The sequence below is a fragment of the Pezoporus occidentalis genome, unplaced genomic scaffold (genome assembly GCF_034315485.1).
Source record: "Pezoporus occidentalis ecotype Australia unplaced genomic scaffold, CSIRO_AGI_Poc_V1 ctg16, whole genome shotgun sequence".
Taxonomy (NCBI): domain Eukaryota; kingdom Metazoa; phylum Chordata; class Aves; order Psittaciformes; family Psittacidae; genus Pezoporus; species Pezoporus occidentalis.
The window spans coordinates 6,195,887-6,216,227 of NW_026913425.1; the positions used below are offsets into that span (position 1 = coordinate 6,195,887).

General features: G+C 40.9%; 1 protein-coding gene across 3 annotated transcripts in view; it reads left to right on the forward strand.

Moving 5' to 3' along the window:
• Positions 1–20,020, forward strand: part of ZNF366 (zinc finger protein 366) — a 37,123-nt gene extending 17,103 nt beyond the window's left edge. For all 3 annotated transcript variants that reach the window (XM_062612471.1, XM_062612472.1, XM_062612474.1), the window contains 4 exons: positions 3,812–5,136; positions 7,184–7,375; positions 12,748–12,922; positions 15,162–20,020. In XM_062612471.1, coding sequence (XP_062468455.1) covers positions 3,812–5,136; positions 7,184–7,375; positions 12,748–12,922; positions 15,162–15,697 — 2,228 coding nt within the window. In that variant the 3' untranslated portion in view covers positions 15,698–20,020. The remainder of the gene's footprint in view (positions 1–3,811; positions 5,137–7,183; positions 7,376–12,747; positions 12,923–15,161) is intronic.
• The last annotated feature ends 321 nt before the right edge of the window (positions 20,021–20,341 follow it).

Below are 20,341 nucleotides of genomic sequence, written 5' to 3' on the forward strand. Positions count from 1 at the left end.
TATAAATACATTGGCCACAAAAGGAGAGCTAAGGACAATCTCCATCCTGCATTAGATGCAAAGGAAAGAGTGACAAAGGATGAGGAAAAGGCCGAGGCACTTAATGACTTCTTTGCCTCAGTTTTTAATAACAAGACCAGCTGTTCTCTGGGTGCCCCCCCCCAACCTGGAAGACAGATATGAGGAGCAGAATTAAGCCCCCATGATCCAAGAGGAAATGGTTATTGACCTGGTACACCATTTAGACACATGCAAGTCTATGCAACCATGAGGGATCCACCCAAGGGTACTGAGGAACCTGGCAGAAGTTCTCACCAAGCTGCTTTCCACCATTTATCAGCAGTCCTGGCTAACTGGGGTGGTCCCAGCTGACTGGAGATTGGAGATTGGTAAATGTGACCTCCATCTACAAGAAGGGCTGGAAGTATGACGCAGGAAACTACAGGCCTGTCAGTTTGACCTTGGTGCCAGGGAACATTCTGGAGCAGATCATTTTGAGTGCCACCAAACAGCATGTACAGGGCAAGCACAATGAGGCCCTGTCAGCATGGGTTTTTGAAAGGCAGGTCCTGCTTGACCGACCTGATCTCCTTCTATGACAAGGTGACCCACATAGTGGATGAGGGAAAGGCTGTGGATGTTGTCTATCTAGACTTCAGTGCAGACTTTGACACTGTTTCTCAGCATTCTGGAGAAACTGGCTGCTCATGGCTTGGATGGGTGTACTCTTGTCGTGGTTTAAACCCAGTCAGGTAACTCGTTCACTCACTCCCCCCCCTTCTTTCCCTCCCCCCTACTCCCAGAGGGACGGAGAGGAGAATCGAAAAGAATGCAACTCCCACAGGTTGAGATAAGAACAGTTTAGTAACTAAGGTATAACACAAATCACTACTGCTACCACCAGTAATAACAATGATAAAGGAGATAGCAAGGAAAGAGAAGACAACACCTCACCACCAGCCGACCGATAACTCACCCCCCAGGCCCGACCAAGCACCGACCGATACCTCCTCCAACCCCGCAGTCTCCCAGCCCTTCTGGGTAACTCCCAGTTACCTCCTGGGCATGACGTGCTGTGGTATGGAATACCTCTTTGGTCAGTTTGGGTCAGGTGTCCTGTCTCTGCTTCCTCCTGGCTTCCCCTCCTCCCTGGCAGAGCATGAGGCTCACAAAGTCCTTGGCCAAACCAAAACATCGGTGTTATCAGCTCTGTTCCCAGGCCGAAAGTCAAAACACTGCACTGCAGCAGCTACCAAGAAGGGGAAAAATGACTGCTACTGCTGAACCCAGGACAACTCTTCATTGGGTATAGAACTGGCTGGATGACAGGGCACTAAGAGTGGTGCTGAATGGAGTTAAATCCACTAGGCAGCTGGTCACTAGTGGTATACCCCAGGGCTCAGTATTGAGGCCAGTTCTGTTTAATATCTTTATAAATGATCTGGATGAGGGGATCGTGTGCACACTGAGTAAGTTTACAGACCACACCAAGCTGGGTGGGAGTGTTGATCTGCTGGAGGGTATGAAGCCTCTGGAGAGGGATCTGGACAGGCTGAATCAATGGGTTTTGGCCAGTGGTATGAGGTTCAACAAGGCAAAGTGCCAGGTCCTGCACTTGGGCCACAACAACCCCAGGAAATTCTCCAGGCTTGGGGAAGAGTGGCTGGAAAGCTGCTTGGTGGAAAAGGACCTGGGGGTGCTGACTGATGGAGCTGAACATGAGCCAGCTTGTGCCCAGGCAGCCAACAAGGTCAACAGCATCATGGCCTGTATCAGAGATAGTGTGGCCAGCAGGGCCAGGGCAGTGATCATCCCCCTGTACTGGGCACTGGTGAGGCTGCACCTTGAATCCTGCATTCAGTTGTGGGTGCTTCACTGCATGAGAGACATTGAGGTGCTGAAGCATGTCCAGAAAGCCAGCAAAGCTGGTGAAGTGTCTAGTTAACAAGTGTTAGGAGGAGTAGCTGAAGGAAGGGGGATTGTTTAGCTTGGAGAAAAGGGGGCTTGTGGGCGACCTTATTGTTATCTACAGGAGGTTTTAGTGAGGTAGGTGTGGGTCTCTTCTCCCAAGAAACAAGGGATAGGACAAGAGGAAATGACCTCTAGTTGCACCAGTGGAGGATTACATTGGATATTAGGAAAAATATCTTCACCAAAAGGGTTGTCAGCCATTGGAACAGGCTGCCGGGGAAGTGGTTGAGTCACCATCCCTGGAAGTATTTAAAAGATATGTAGATGTGTCATTTGTGGACATAGTTCAGTGGTGTACTTGGTAGTGTTAAGTTTATGGTTGGACTCACGGATCTTAATGTTCTTTTCCAACCTAAATGATTCCATGATTCTGGAGAACAAAGACAAAAGGTAGCTGCATTATTTAACATGAAACAAAATTCAGTATTTTAAGTGAACCCTAAATTCAGGAGAAGCTTTGTGTATAGAATCTTAGACTTATAGAATAGTTAGGGTTGGAAAGGACCTTAAGATCATCTAGTTCCAACCCCCCCTGCCATGGACACTAAACAATGTCACCCAAGGCTCTGTCCAACCTGGTCTTGAACACTGCCAGGGATGGAGCATTCACAACTTCCCTGGGCAACCCATTCCAGTGCCTCACCACCCTCACAGTAAAGAACTTCTTCCTTATATCCAATCTAAACTTCCCCTGTTTAAGTTTTAACCCATTATCCCTTGTCCTGTCACTACAGTCCCTAATGAAGAGTCCCTCCCCAGCATCCCTATAGGCCCCCTTCAGATACTGGAAGGCTGCTATGAGGTCTCCACGCAGCCTTCTCTTCTCCAGGCTGAACAGCCCCAACTTTCTCAGCCTGTCTTCATACGGGAGGTGCTCCAGTCCCCTGATCATCCTCGTGGCCCTTCTCTGGACTTGTTCCAACAGTTCCATGTCCTTTTTATGTTGAGGACACCAGAACTGCGCACAATACTTCCAAGTCAGATTTCAGTAAGAGCAGAGCAGAGTACAGGGGCAGGATCACCTCCTTTGACCTGCTGGTCATGCTCCTTTTGCTGCAGCCCAGGATACGGCTGATCAGTGGAACATAAAATTTTGCCAGAAGATAATTATTAATCTGCTTTGTGACAGTCTATGACTAGTAAGGCTTGGAGCATTCTTATGTGTCAGTTCCTCTGGAGACCTGGGGGGTTGTTGACATTAAATCTGTATTTAGTTTTATAGTGGTGATTTCGCCCATTTATTTAGAAATAAAAAACCCTCCAGATTAGGCTTATAAAACTGGAAGTAATTTGGAGAGTTGTCAAAGGTTTTTTCCTCCTCCAAATCTGCCAGGTAAATATCTCTGGGATTAAAACAAAGAAAATAAATTAATCTCCGCCTTCTTATTACAATACAAAGTGAGAGAAGCCAGGAAACATGGCGCAAAACCTGATGGTACACAGTGTCCTTAGATCTCTTGGCCATTGTTTTCTCTCACAGCAGCACATGTTAATGATACAAAGAAGTTTAACATTTTTTGGCATTGGCTTTTCATGTCACAACCATAATAAATGTGCACATTACTGTTTGTATTGCTATATCCTTTAGATGCACCGCCAATTTCTAGAGCCTGTGCATGCACAGCCAAGGACAAGATTTTGCCCACATATAGCGTGGTTGAATTAAATTAAGCAGAAATCTCGCCATACAGATTCAGATGCAAAGTAGTGTGTCACTACATGGCACCACTTGTTTATGTTGCAAAGATATTTTATGGGTCAAACTTGATAAATAAAATAACATGTTAAATCCAGGAGAACAGGAAGAAATAAAGAGATTTTGGTGTTTGTTTATTTGCAGGAATTTGTGCAACACAGGAAAAATCAAACATGATGAAGAATGAAGAAACGAGTTTCAATGTGGACAGTACCGCAGCCTCTTCCTTCTCCCACTGCCTGCAGCCACTAAGCCCTGTTACAAAGCCACACAGAACAACTCCATTTGGTGAAGAATTCAGACCACACCTCTCACATTTCCACTATGGCCCTCCTCTTGGAGACATGGAAACATTTCAGGGGTCCTTGGAAGGAGGTTCTCGGAAACGTAAGAGCATGCCAACAAAAATGCCTCCTTCCATTGCCCTCGAGGGCTCTTCGTCACCACCAGACAGACCTGAAGACCACAATGATATAGGCTCTTCTAGTCTCTCCTTGGTGTTCCAACAGCCAGCACAGCCCAAGTACAGGTCCCAGATGATCGACCTCTGCAACTTTGGGTTTCAGTTCTACAGAACTCTGGAGCACTTTGGAGCCAAGCCCATTAAGCAAGAATCAGTGAAGCCTAACGTGGCATGGCCCAGTAGCCCAGGCTTCATGCAGGCTCCTTACCCTTATTATCCTAAAGTCCACCCTGGCTTAATGTTTCCTTTTATTGTGCCGCCAAACTTTCATTTCAGGAACCCCTTTCAAATGAAAAGACTGCCAGAGCCACCCTTCAGGAGAGCTGAAGTAAGAGAAAGTGGTGAAAATAAACAGAAAGTGGAACGAGTAGATGTCAACCTTCAGATAGATGACAGTTACTATGTTGATGTGGGGGGTGAACAGAAACGCTGGCAATGCCCCATGTGTGAGAAGTCCTACACATCTAAGTACAACCTGGTCACCCATATCTTGGGGCACAGTGGCATTAAGCCACATGCTTGCACCCGATGTGGCAAGCTTTTCAAGCAGCTGAGTCACTTGCACACACATATGTTGACACACCAGGGCACTCGGCCACATAAGTGCCAAGTATGCCACAAGGCTTTCACTCAAACCAGCCACCTCAAGAGACACATGATGCAACACAGCGACATCAAGCCTTACAACTGCAGGATCTGTGGCAGGGGTTTTGCCTACCCCAGCGAGCTGAAAGCACACGAGTCTAAGCATGAGAGTGGCAGAGAGAACATTTGTGTGGAGTGTGGTCTGGACTTCCCAACGCTGGCTCAGCTGAAGAGACACCTAACAACCCACCGTGGCCCTATACAATACAACTGCACTGAATGTGATAAGACATTCCAGTACCCGAGTCAGCTGCAAAATCACATGATGAAGCACAAAGACATCCGCCCATACATCTGCACTGAGTGTGGCATGGAGTTTGTGCAGCCCCACCATCTCAAACAGCACTCCCTAACTCACAAGGTAAGCCAGAACTGGTAGCAATCTCACTTCGCATCAGAAGGTAGTACAGGGATTGCAGGCTACTAAAGATACATGTATGTACCTCCTCAGAAAGAAGATAATCAGATCATAGAGCCTCATGCTGGCCCTTTGCCAGCTGGAGAGTGTTATGTAGAGCAAAAGCTCCAGCAGCACTGGCAATAGTAGGTGCCATATGTCTCTGTCTGTCTTAAAAAAGTACACACAAATTGTGCTCTGTCATAAATGGGAGTCCAATTAAACCACCTGTATTACTTCTCAAAACTGTATTCACATGTTTCCATCTGTGGGGTTTATCTTCAGAATGGCCTTCTGTAACGTAACATAATTTTGTAGAGCTGTATAAACCCCCTGAGATTTTAACAAAAATTTTCCACTGAAAAACAGATCTATCGCTATGCTCCCTTAATTGGGAAGTAGGTGGATTGGCAGTAGACTGCAGCAAAAGAGAGATATTATTACTCAAGAGATTTGGAAGAATCACCATAATGAGACATCTAGGAGAAAAAAAAACAACCCGCCCTCTCACACAAGTTATCCATAATGCCAGCTAATGAAAGGGGACAAGCAGGACCGTGGTCCCAGCCAATTTGTATCAAGTAGCAGTCTTGCCACTGCTGGCAGCAATGACAGCAGAGTCAGTTTAGGCTGGAGCAGGCTTTGGAACACATCCAGGAAGACTGCTTTCAAAAACAGCGAAAATGTAACTGTTCAATCCAAGAATATCTGAAAGTGGCTTGTCCTCCTTTACAAAAATGCTGTTAAGATAAGCCAGAACTCCATATATTTTATAAAAATTTGCTTTGCATACTTTTAACACTTGAATTTTGGCTTTTACGTGGAAGACATTAAAAATACAGGAAGATACAGTGTTTCAGTTTTATAGACACATTTGCTTTTAAAACCCAACAACCTCTACATCCACTTTTGCTTTTTCTTTCCTACTACATGATTATAATTTTTTGCTGGTTTTGGAGATTCCCTGGTCTTTGGATTTACCATGCAAAATTCTACCAATTTGAGACTTGGTAGTTTTCTGTCACAGGAAATGCAATGCCCCTGAGCCTTTAGAGAGCTTCTGCTTCTTTGTCCACAGCCGCAGGTGGATTCAGCTGTGGACATAATTAACAGCACTTAGCTGACCAAATGCAGTCTCACATCAGACAGGCAGACACTTAAAGACACTGTTGGTTTTCACAATTTTAGCTTTGCAAGTAACTGTGAAAAACACTGATTAGCACAAAAGTAGGGATGGTTTAGAGTGTTCTTTGTTATGGGGTAATTGCTCTCAGCACTTCTCTTGTAAATCCTCATTACCTTCTGCAAGTTATACTTGAACTCTTACAGTGTTTAGTTGTAAATTCATTGATTTTCATAGCATCTAAATGAGTTTTTGAGGAGCTGGCAGTAAGATCATATAGGCGTAAGCAAGAATATTGAATAGTGCATTAGTAAAATGACTGTATGGCATAAAAGGTGCTAGAAATGCTCTGTAAACACCAGGTAAAAAATTAAACGTAGCATGTATATCCTTACTTGGTTACATTGCTTGACTACTCAGTTGCTTCAGATTATCTTCTATAGCTTTCTTCAAAACAGGGCTATAGCTTTTTTAGAAGCCAATGACATTCAAAAGCAAGCACTACGTTAGTCTCTTAACTGGTTAGCTTTTATTCTTGTCTATTAAGTATGTTTAACCAATAAGTAACACATGCAGCAGGGTGGGAAAGAGAAGCTCTGTTCCTGACTATGTCTCATATGATTTGTAAACTTACTGATGGAACGAAAACTTAGTATTCATTAAGCTTATATTTCTCTGTTTTTCAGATCTTTGTAAGAATTTGCCAGGAAAGAAATACATAAATATCTACCACTCGAACAAATCATGTTAAAACTGTAATAATTTATTACCTGCTTTGCTAATGAAGAATAAATAATTCATATATTTTTGTAATGAACATTAAATGATCTAGAAAATTTTCCATCTACAGATTTTTCTGATTTTTTTTTTTTTTTCCTTTTCTCACAGGGTGTGAAAGAGCACAAATGTGGAATTTGTGGCCGGGAATTTACTCTGCTGGCCAACATGAAGCGACATGTCCTGATCCACACCAACATCAGAGCCTATCAATGCCATTTGTGCTTCAAGAGCTTTGTGCAGAAGCAGACGCTCAAGGCTCACATGATTGTTCACTCTGATGTCAAACCTTTTAAATGCAAGGTAAGTTCATTTGGTGGCAGAGGCATTAACGCAAAATAATATAGCACAAAATAATGGAGGTAAACTTCTGTGGTTTACTCCTTTCCCCTTCAATATCAGCATCTTTCACCCTCAAGTATTTTTCTTCTGCTTTGTGATCATTTCAATGCCACAGCAGCTTGAGGACAAGAGGCATACCTGACATTTGCTTAGTACTTAGCCATCCAAACAGAAGTCTAAGTGTTTAACAGCTTGAAACAGTGACTAAAAACACAGTTCAAGTCATGCACCCCACAGGGGACTGTAGAAAAGCAGCAGCCACGATTTCACATAGTGATGCTGTGGGACAGTTCAGAGAAAGGCTCAAACAAAGCTACAGAAAAATACAGCTGCAGAAGGGATTTGAGTGGGCCAAGTGTAATTACCAAGCTGAAATTCAGGGCAGGACATCAGTATCTTAACAAAGCAGCCTCTAAGACCCTCTCGCCTTTTTAGGATTCTGTGCGAATTCCAGCTTGCTGCCTTCTGCCAGCCCATCAGAGGCTGACATTCCCTTTCCGTCCCCTCCTCTCCCTCCTCATAAACTTTTAAAGATTTGGTTTTCTTGACTGTGCTCATCTCTAATATCTTCCTTATGAATTGGTTGTGTTCATATTCTTATCCAGTATTGGGCACTGCATCTGCTCCTTTGCTGCCTAACTGGCTCATTATTTTAGTCATATCTTGTCAAGTCAAAGGTTGTAGGTTTTATTCCTACTATGATCTCCTCTAAGAGGGTTATAAATACAGAGTGGAGCATATTATCCAGTTTAAGGCGTCAGTAACTGAAGACTGATCTGGAAGCAATTTCTAGAACTTTTTCATCCAACATCTTTATGGAATTAAATATTGTCTTAAAATGAAAGCATCATTGAGAAGCAGAGTTGGGTGAAAAATTTTAAATGGTATTATTTTGTCTTGAAAGATGTAGAATTTCAAAATGTCATAGGAAAATATGGCATTCAGTGATAATCTTAGTAGGAAAATGTTAGAATTAGTCAATGCATTTTGGTTTGACAACTTTGCAGCATTTCACCTTGAAAAAAATAACAGCAAAATCTTCTAACTTTAGGGTTTTGCTTAATTTTAATTTATGTCCTACTAGAAAGTTATTTTGTATACTAGAATTTATGTTAGTCTATACTGATAAAATAATTTCTGTTACTGAATTGCTTGCATAATTCTGTGTCAAATCTTCTGTAGGCTTTCATTCTGTGTGAATACCTGCAAACCTGGCCTTTTGTTCCCAATTGGTCAAAGTCCTCATCTGATCCCTCAAATTTCAGAAAAGAAACTCAATTGTTTGATCAATTGCTCTGATGCAGTATCTGGACCCACATTATTTTTTTAGTATGTGCAGATTAGCTGGAAGTTTGTGTTCAGCTTAGGGTTTGATGATGACAGCCTATTTGTACTTGGAGATGGCAATAGCTTGAACAGGCAACTGGAGTACCACCAGGAACACCTGTTTTTCTTATTTTTTTACTTCTCTGTCCCCACCCAGTGTTCCTAGGAGAAAAGAAACAAGCAAGCACAGTAAACCAGTTTCTCCCATGGCTGCAGGGATGCCCCTGAACAGAATGTAGGTTGTAACAAGCAAAGAGAGAACTAGCATTTGCTCTTTTGTGTTAGGAGCATCCCTTGGTTCTCTGGTGGGCCCTTGAAAGACTTGGGCAAGTATTCTGGCTGGTATTCAGAGGGTTAAGGCAATGACCAGATAGCAGCCTTTTGGCACCAAGCTCCTCCTCAGCAGAAGGAAGGATATAGCTGTATGAACAGCCTGCTTTAACAATGGCTCACATGTCCCCCGGGAACCGCCTGCAAATAGATTTCATCTTGCTTTCTCTTGTACTTTTCAAAGCTTCCTGTTTTCTCACGGTCCTTTTGGACAGTTTACAGTCTTTCTCCCTCTCCCTCTCTCTTTGAGGAAAGGAACACCCTTCTTATGAAGAAAAAAAAAAAAAAGAAGAATGTAAGGGAAAGAGAGCACAGCCAGTAGCCTTTCTACTTCACCACATGCAATGGTTTTCTTTACCTTTTTCTCACAGCAAAAGAAAACATGAGGCTTTCCTATGTGTCTAATCACAGCTAAGCACAGACTATCTGAAGTGAGGGAGTAGCAAATAGCTGTCCCTTCTGTTTCCTCATCCAGCTGCAGCCAGTATCTGTGTCTAAATTTTGTCTGAAGACTGAACTTCTCTGTAGTGTTTAAAGGCCTGAGCCCATGCTGCCTTTTTAATTTCTGTTTAAAAGAAAAACAACAACCCCCTCCACCCAAAACCACTGAAGAGTTCTGAAGGAGTTGCACCAACTGGTGCAATAGTGCTAATCCTGATTTGTAGAGGAAGCTTCTGTGAAACATACCATTGCTTTTAGTGCTGAAGTCAGCAATATTTTAGGCCTCCAGCAGAGAATGTAATGAAGCCAAAGGAAATGTGAGAGATAAGTACTTTGGAAGAAACAAAACAGACTGACAAATCTAGAAAGGTGATACTTCAAGTGGTGACATAGGAAGACAAAATCTAGCGTTGATCTAAATTACTTCAGTCCATTTCACCAGCTAGTGCAGTGAAGTGTGTTCAGCAGACTTGCAGCTGAGGTCCTTCCCTTCAGGGCTTGAATTTTACTTTGTCTAATATAGACAGCCTAACAAAAGTTCCACAAGTAAACCATGCTGCTCCTCCTATCCCAAGATCTCTTGCATAAACTTTGATTCCCCTTCACTGTTAATGTGCTCTGTGAAGAGTTCTGCTGGAGCTCCCTCTCATGCAGCCGGCTCAGGACTCTGATCAGTGCTCACAACCCTGCCCTTTCACAGAGAGAAAATCTTGTACACCTTCCTGGTTTGGTCTGCAGGCTCAGGCTGTTCTTTAAGCACTGGTCGTGAAACCCAGCTAGATCTAGGTCACTGTCTTCCAGCATATGAGCACAAAACCTGATCCCTTCATCCTCTGGATCATGAATACTCATCTGAAAGTCATCATGTGCCTTTTGAAATGTATGGGTTATTGAGAGACAATGCCACACAGAGCAATCATCCCGAAAAACAATTTTAATATCTGCATTTCTTTCATTTTCCTGCCACACCTCTTCACTGTACTACCATTTCCTCATGTTCTCAGGGGATATTTCAGGACAAGAACACATTACACATCCGTAAGACCGTGCATGACATTGGGATATAGAAAACCTACCCCATTTATTCAGATACACAAAATTCTAGTTCCTGTCTTTTCATTATGGAGATAAATAAATATTGCCTTGACAAAAAAACAAAACAAAACAAAACCCAAAACACAAAACAACAACAAAAAAGGGCTTCTACTAGACCCATTTCAATAATCAATACCTTATAAAGATATAGCACCTGATCAACCTTTTTTTCCTGATTACCAGTTTAGATAGAGAAATAAAGACCTAGCTGTTGGAAAGCAAAAGCTGGTGAGAAAACAGATCAGCCACAACACAAGCAGACAACTAGAAGCCTTCTGCTGAGGGGTATTATTATTGGCATTCTTGTAGCCTGAGAAACATTGACATGTCATAGGTCATTCCAGCAGCTGTTAAGATATAATCAGCTGTTGTTCTTCCTTGCAAATTTTCTGTGTTCATCAGTGCTGCTTCTCCTCTTTGCTTCCCCCATCACTTTCAGAGTGGTTTTGGGTTTTTTTTTTGTGCATTCCTTTCCCTGAATACAAGTCCTCAAGCATATTAACTTCATTCAAATGCAAAGAGACAGTCCTCTTTCCTAAGTGGGTGGATGACCCTTGGAATCAGACATTTTAGTTTTACTGATTGATATCTCATTTTCAGTGGCTTCCCCCACCCCAGCTCCCCATCTTGGTGAACATTTTGCTGATAAATTTGTCAGAATATTAAGTTTAGCAAAATCACAAAGAGCAAATCATGGAAGAGAACTTACGCAGCTGAAGCAAATAGTTTTTTGAAAGCAAGTGAATATTTCCAAACTCTCTTTTTGCAGCACTGACTCAGCCCAAGCTTTTATTTGAACACAATACCCCTGTAAATGTCTGTATTAACGGAATGCTTCATTTTCCCCTCAAGAAATGGTTTAAAATACAAAAGATACAGTACTATTTCACCAAGGATCATTCCACTATCTACATATCATCCACATATTCCAGGTGATGGCTTTGTGAATTTGACTCAAAAAGTACTGTAACAGACCGTCTGTACTATCCAAATAAATCAGAATTCAGATTAGACCAAAATTTTGGTGGAATCTCAACAACTGTTTTTTAGTAATTTTCTCCTCAATGACTACACTGCTTGATAGAAGTTAGTTTTACTCAGTAATGGTGATTCTGGTTCATATAGCGATAAAGACTGTAAAGAAAAAACATCTGATGGTAAAACTATTCCTAAGAAAGGACTTGAAGTAGAAAGCAAACACCAAAGTTTGCAGAGGGTGGAAACAGCCACTTGAATGTGAATAAAATTATAAATCCTAATAAGGAAAGACCAGAAGACAAGTAAGACTAGAAGCTTGTAATAGTGATCTCAAACTCTCATGTCTTGAGAATACCTTTGATTCATAAGGAACTAGATTACAAAAGGATCCATCTAGATAAACAATAATAATGGAAAAAAAAATCCCCCTTACTGTTTCATTAAAGGCAAACCTGCACAATCAATGGATTGTTGAGCATGATCAGTGAGGAGCATGCTTCAGGAAAAGCTGAGTCATTCTTGCAGCCCCATGACTATTTAAATTCCAGCTTACTCACCAGAGAGACTGAAACACAGAAGTTGGTAAACAGAAGATAAGAGGATCAGAGAAAAACAGGGGAGTAAAAAGAAAAAAAAGGAATTGCTTTTTCTAGTTTAAGCAAAATGTGCAGCCATTTCATTTCCACTTAATGAGAAGTAACACTCTGTTTGACTGTTTCACAGAAAACCTTCATTAGTTTTATTCTGTATCTCTATCTCTGTCTGGTGTTGCTCCTGCTTAAAGGCTAGATTTATAAACTACAAACAAAATGGTTCACCAGTGCAGAAAGTTATACTTTGCATTTCATTAAAATTAAGAGCCTTCCAGGTTACACACTTAAGCCTCTCACCTCCTTACAAGAACATTCCCTGTTTTTGGAGAACCCTTGACTGTGTGTTCTACTCACCAAATTTAAAAAATGACAGCAGTGCAGAAGGCCTTAGGTAGATCAGACTTAACTGCATATTCCCGTCCATAGTTTTTTTGTCTGTATCTTTGAAAAACAAATTGTAGCCAGAAGCCACCAGGGCTCAAGTTGAGAAGAACAGGTCCTATTTCCTTTCAAAATGTTCTGCTTGTACCCGCTTGAACTAATCATTTTCATTTTTACTTTTTTTTGCAGCTTTGTGGAAAAGAATTTAACAGAATGCACAATCTAATGGGACACATGCACTTGCACTCGGACAGTAAGCCTTTCAAGTGCCTCTACTGTCCCAGCAAATTCACCTTGAAGGGGAACCTAACCAGGCACATGAAAGTCAAACATGGGGTTATGGAACGAGGATTTCATTCTCAAGGTAATATTTTTCAGCAAGGCTATTCTCTGAGAGATTTGAAGATGCATATCTGTAAACCCAAATGGGCTTTGTACTACAGATCCAATGTGATTGGGAGAGATTTAATCCCATAAGCTCTGGAGGTTGTCATTAACTATTTGTGTCACTTCAGTGATACAGATCAGAGATCCCCAAGGTAGTGACCCTTGTCTTGGAGATCTTTCAGACTAGATATCTGATAACACACAGGTACAGACTGAGATGGAGGAATAGATGGAGGCAAAATGCGACAGCATTTATGAGCAGAAAAGAAATACTTCTAGCGTACTAAGTTGCTGTTGTCAGGTGTTAGGGAGAATACATTCAATAGTATGAGCTTAGAAGATTTATCAAGCCGTACCAAATGTTCTTGTACTTAAGCCCAGGCCTCCCTATCCATTGCTGTGAGAAGGTGTAGTGTCCGCAGCACCACAGAGTTTCTCTTAGCATGTAGGTACTCTGAGATACAAATGGGAGCGAGCTGGTGGAGAATCAGTCTTGGGGAGGCTGTGGTGTATGTACTTGGGCAGGGGAGCGATTGGATGACATAATCTTCCTGACTGAGGGTATAGTTCCATTATTTTTGAATAAACATTACAGCTGCAAGGGACTTGAATCCTAGAGGTTGACACACCGCAGCCTAACAGCTATGGACAAGCAGATATTTTCGCCCACTCGTATCTGTGTACGAGTTTGTATTTTCTCTTATGTTTGAGGTACATCATAAATTCTTTCAAAACTGACACAAACAAAAAAGCTAGAACACTCCATGGGTCTTGCTCACTGCCTATTGAATTCCAGTCTGGAATGGAAGCCTGAATGGCTCTCTGTCGGGAAGCCTTGGCTATTCTGTACCATATTGACATAGCTGTGTTACCAAAGGCTCAAGAGCCAGTTTGCAAAGAAACGTGGGTAAGAGGAGACATGGATTTTTGACTACCCAGGGAAATTGGGAATTAGGGAAGATAGTTTCAAAAGTTTCAGTATCCAAGATATTTTGTGTCTTAAGACTTTCTGGATAAATAATTCTTTCATAGGTAAGATTTTTTGGTGTTCCTCAAATTCAATCTTCAAGACAGCTTAACACACACGTAAAACACACACTCTAACTACATTTGGCATAAAAATTTACAAAGTTCCCAACAGGTAATGAGATAAATAGCTCTTTTTTTTTCCTGTAAATCTCCCACAGCACTATGCTGGTTATGCAATTACTCATAATTGAAGACAGCCTAAGAGCTTTTCAGTGTACAGAGATTTTTCAGCCCTTGAGGCTGTCAGACACCAGGCAATTTGTAAGGGTTGCCACCTCCTCATGAGTCATTTTAACAAATACAAACTGTTGCAGATTAGCAGCTGTATCTAGTAAGGCTGCATTGATCAATTACTAAGGGAAAAAAAAACCAAATCAAACTGTCTGAATCTTCTTCAGTGTGTCCCAATGCTCAGAGTGTATTTGAGTCCATGGATGCCTCCTAGATAATGCCTGGATTTCCAGCAAGATAGGAGATGCTGACAAATATTGAGATAAACCAGATCTAGGACTATGCTCAGACTACACTGCACTGCTAAAAATCATCATTTGTTCAAAACGATTTCCTCAAGCTAAAGCACTACCTATTGCACAGAGCTTTTTCAGTGGCATGAATGGCTTCTCAGTGGCTGAAAGATGAAAAATTAAGGAGAGTGAAGGTTGTAGGCTGCCGAGACTTGATTGTCATTTCATTTTGAAGTGGTAACTTTGAACTGAAGTGTTTATAGAACAATCACATTAAAATGTTTTTAATCTTTTCCAACCGTCTGGAAAAAAAAAAAAGAAAAAAGAAGTACAAAACCTGGGGCTTTGGTCATGGCGTGTGATGCTTTAGATCAAAGTTTTCATTTCTAAAGAAGTAAGAAGGAAGAGGGAATGTACGCTGGCAAAAATAGTTAAAAGGGGCCAGGCCACTTCACTTTTATCCCTAGCTCCCTAATCCAGCGTTTGGCATGTCCAGCACAATGTTTTCTGTGTCATAACCTGACTGTGAAGTGTATACAATAGTACTTCTTTAACAGTATCTCAAAGGAGATGTCATGAGATGTAAACAGTAAAGTACTTGAGACAGCTGAATGGAAAACAATGGTAAAGTATGAAATGAGAGGCCACCTCACATTCTGTTTTTTTTAACCATGTATCACGTATATAAATTGTTCCTTTTCTCCTCCCTCAAACCACTACAAGGTTTTGGAAGAGGAAGAATTGCTCTGTCCCAGACAAATGTCTTAAGAAGCTTGGAACAGGAAGAGCCCTTTGATCTTTCCCAGAAAAGCCAAGGGAAGGGAATCTCATTCCATTCAGATGGCGAGAGTGCCAAGGGAAGCTCATGCCAGGAAGAAGAGGAGGACAACTGCTATGAGGCAGAGAGGTACACCCCTGCCATGTACCACCAGGATGACAATAAGCTATACACGGCTCAGGATCTGTCTGGCAAACCTGAGTGCATGATGAAGGACTTCAGAGAGTCCTACTGCAATGAGAAAGAAGAAGTGCAAAGTGAGGGACGACTGGAGAATAGAACAGGAAGCTCAGACAAACAGGAGAGCCAAGGAGAGAGAGACCTTACAAACGACAAAGAACACCTCAGCTTTAGATCCTTTGAAAAGGCCAGGCTTGGCCACTCTCTCTCTGATTACTTGTATTTCAAGCACAGGAACAAGAGCTTGAAAGAATTGCTGGAAAGAAAAGTTGAAAAACAAACAATGCTTATAGGCATTTAAAATGGACATTTAAAAAAGTCTGGAAAATGGGAACTAGATAGCTTTTAACATGAACTGTAATTTGTCAATACCTGGAATTTTGTAGTAGTCTTTAAAAAAAAAACAAGCCAATGAATAAAAATAATTTAAGGTAAAACACATATATTAAAAATATAAAGCAGTTCAAGGTCACAAAGAAATGCAATAGATATTGAAAAATAACATTTTAATACTTACCCATTTATGTTTGATCAGACAGTGGGGTAGGTAAAGAAGCTTATTTTTCGTTTATCTGGGATGGTAGAGACATACGCAATTTTCTAGTTATCAAAAAGCAACGTATTCTAGCATTTGATTTATTATCTGACTAAACATATGAAGAATTCTAACTATAAATCTCAAAAAAAAAAATAATCTCAGTGCTAAGTATTTCACAGTGTAAGTAAGAGTACTGTTAAACATGATACACACGGAAGTGTTGTCATTCTCAGAACTAACACAGTCCAAATACTTCCATCTAGTGAAGTGACAGTTCAACCACTTATAATGAGAAATGGGAAAGAAATCAAGAAGAAATAGTAATGTTTTGTGATATGGTGAAGGGCAGCTCTGTAAGGACTGGAATTTATTGCAGTCACAGAAGCTTTTTCTCTGGCACAAGGAATGTTTGTGCTTTGCTATGTTTCAGTCAGTATGGGAGTATTCATCAGTTCTTCAAGTGAAGTAGCATGGACTGTGCTGACATGTTTTACTGTCTGCTCAGACCAACATATAATGAACAGCAGCAGCATGTAGCATTTGCAAGTTTTGCTGTAATTACACATAAAGCAATATGAGTAATTTAATAGAGAAAAAGATGCAATTTTGCCTTTTATCTCTTCAGTTTGTCTTGGCTTGTAGGGCTGATTTTGAAATACACAGGTCTGAGCTGATTTTATTTAGAAGATATGGCAAAAAAAGAGCCCTTATAGGGCGAGCAGCACATCACAGAGGAAAATTGGTTTTGTATTTCCTCTTTACCGAGTCAGAAATTTTTCCTTTATCAACATGGTTTGAGCAGTAACCTGCAGGCCTTTCAGAAGAATTCCACTCATGCTGTTTTTACTGAGTCATTCACAACTTTTCATTCTTTTGATTCTCATAACAGATGCTAAGAAGCCACAATTCCATTAAGCACATTCCATTAATTGAATGAATAATTTGATCAGCCCATTGATTCCTGCATCTTCAAAGTAGACTACAAACAGCCCCACTCCACCCTATTGCTTATAAGGAAATAAAGATTTAATAAGTCATTTAATTAGTCCTATGTCATTCATACCCATTCATAAACCCACTCAAATGGTTTAAATCTATATATATGGTACATCGTATCTAAATACGATTGCCTTCTTCACTTACCTGCCAAGGTCTTGATTTGAATTACCTTGCTATCATGCTTAATACATAGCAAGTTATAATTAAATATAATCATAGACTTACGGCTTCCTAAGGCTAAAGTCATGTAGCTGCAACTCTCTGACATTATTAGAAACCACTCACTGATGATTCTCATACCTACCAGTTAATCAGTGTTCACAGGGCAGCAGCCCTTAATGATCACATAAAGCTGGGTTTATGTAGTCTGAGGCTGCAGAAGGCAGTTTCAATTTTCATGGCTCAAGCACAGTATAATAAAGACTCTGAAGAGCAGAAAAGCTGTTGATAAAAGAAGCTGTAACACGCAGGTGACTCTTCTAAAATGTAATGAGCTCTACAGCTGGCATACAGGGTATGCCAAATTGAAGTGGAGTGTAGGTCATGTTAGGCCTAGAATTAATATCTTTCAAAATAAGGTGTATTTCGGAGATGCATATCCATATTTTTTCAGTGATGAATTGTTTTATCATACACATTCAACTTACTTGCTTCTAGTGCTTGTCACTCCTCTTGGAAAAGGAGCCATCTTTCTTTCAGGAAGACACTGGACAAGCAGAAGAATCAGAACGTTTTCAGAGAAATGATCAGGTAGAAATTCAGCGTGGTTTATTAGCTTGCCTGTTAGAAATAGGAACAAGTCCTTCGGCTGCCTTCTTGGCAATATCTTGTCTCTGTCAGACAAAAGCTCCTATTTGAGAGTGCATACAGCCAAGACCTGTGAGACCCTGACTCTTAGAAATGTCTCTCTCAAAGTAGTGTAGTTTCCAGATATTCATGATCCAAGATCAGTCCACTCCACCTTTCAGGCATACTAGTTCCTATAATAAGAATAAACAGAGAATCAGGAGCCTGGTTGTAATTTCTAGAATGGTGCGCATGCAAATGAACTTAGCAGCTCCCCTCACTTTTGTGGTAGGTAAAGACATGCAGCCTTTGCATTGTAAAGCTCTGTTGTCTATGCATTGGAGGGTGTTATGGCACAGCTAGACCAACCCTATACTGAAAGAGACAAATGTTACATACCAAAAGCACTCCAGGTAAACAGAGCAGAGAAAACCTTTTCAGCAGAGCTCAGCTCCCAGTAGATAGCATAACCACAAACCTGACGTCTGCTGGAAGTATGCGTACAATTCAGAGTTCCCTTACAGACTTCATAAGGGAAAGTGCCAGACATGTCGTTAGGAAAGGAAATCACTGAAAACAGTTCTGGATTGTCTGGATTGTCTGTAAACCCAAACACTTTCAGCCACATTGTCACTGCAGCCAAATTACCCACTTCTACAATCCTGCTTCTTATTGGAGTAAAACCAACTGCCAGCCACATACAGACAGGTGGAAAGGAGTAGAGACCCCCAGAAAGGCAATGTTATTTAGGAATAATTTGTAATGTAAATTCATTTTCTTTCATTCTTCCTAGAAAGCAGAGAATATTCCATTACAATGAATCCTTGAGACTGTGCCCAGTCACATAGTCACACAAAACTAATTCACAAACACCCAAGGCTAATTCATGTTAGAGTAGTAAAGAGCTCATCTAAAACCATTAAGTCACCAGTCAGAGGAATTACAAACAAAACTATTACTAAGATAAGGAGACAGTGCCAAGTGACCCAAGCAAAAAGGTTAGGAGATGATAGTCCTCCTTACTGCAGAACATAATGCAGCTGGGTTTAAGACACTTGTTAAAAGAGGCCCCAAGGGACAAATTAAAAGTGAAATAACAGTCTTCATTGTGAAGCACCTTGCTTTTCAAACATAAGTTATTTTCACGCTATTTACATTGGCACCGTTTTGGGAACAGACAGTAACGGCCTTTGCTTTTTAATAGCTTTGAAAATGCTTTATAGAAATTTGCTCTCATAATGAAGTTATTTCCCATTTCTAATTTTTGAGAGATTAGCTTCCTTGTTATGCTTTGAATAGAGGTTCAGAAGTACTGTGTCCTGGACCTTAGGGGATATATTTTCTTTTTCCTCCTTCCTAATCTATATACCTTCTTCTTGCTATGTTGTAGAAAAAAGGTATTTGCCTGACTCTTCTCTGCTATTTGGGTGTTCAGTTCATGGTAACACATAAAATTAAAGCCCAATCTTTACCACCTCTGTATTAAATCACATCCATACTCTTTCTGTGTATCATTGTAAGAAGCCTAATTCCATCCTCTTGAAGAGCACCAGAGCAAATAAGAGTGGCCAAACTCATACAACCGAGATGCTTTCCAAACTCATATAAAAAGATGCTTCAAGAAGCCATGTTGAGGAGAGGCAAATTGGCCACACCATAATGAGTATGGGCAAGTGAATGCAGGTGGTTTATTACGTTAGAGACTTGTCTGCTGTTAAGGTCAGCAGGGAGAATTCTGCAAAACACTGTACAAAACAGAGTACATGCAGATGAAAAGTCAAAAACTGGGTGAAGAAAGACAGCGTATTTACTGGGAAGGTGAAGTAGGTAACCAAGGAACAAACTGGTTTGTGTCTAGCTACCAGGTCTCAGCCATCTCCTTGTTAACCTGAGTTCTTCCTGGCTGAGGACAGCCTCCAGCCTGTAAATGCAAAGACAGGTGTTCTGTGTTCAGCAGCTCAAAGGATAAAACATGATATTATGATAGAAGTTTATCCTATGCTGTGTCCTGTAAAACAATTTGCTGGAAAGACCAGGTAATGCTACTGCACCCATCTTTTTACAACTCTCTGTTGATCTACTAGCTATACTCCTATTTCTCTCTTCATACGGTGCTGCTGGACTCTGCTATTATGAGTGTACAGTTAAGAAGTAATATAAGTACTGTATTTATTGTTCCAAGAAGTTTTTAATAATTATTAACAGTTTGGGAAATGTCATGTCTGCTTAGCTGAACAAGATGTAACAGAGCTAACATTTTGTACTTCTAACAGATTTTGCAAATAAAGTGATGTATATTTATTTTGCGTAGAATGCTGTGTTCCTATTCAAAGCCCCAGCTCAAAAAATAGACCAAATATCTGTGAATACTCAGCTTCTGGCTTTATATCTCAACAGTAAAAGCATGTATGAGGTATTGTATTAATTTAAGCAAATAAATACATACTGGAGAAGCTGCTGTGCTTTGTATTGAAATGGATCTGAAGTTTTTGGAACTCTAGCTATTTTATATAGCAAATGTATGGGGCTGGTCTGGCAAGGTCATGCCTCACTCAACACCACTGAAGGGTGGTCCTTGTAAAGGGAAGCCTTGAAGACAAGAGCGGAAGAGCTGCCAGATCC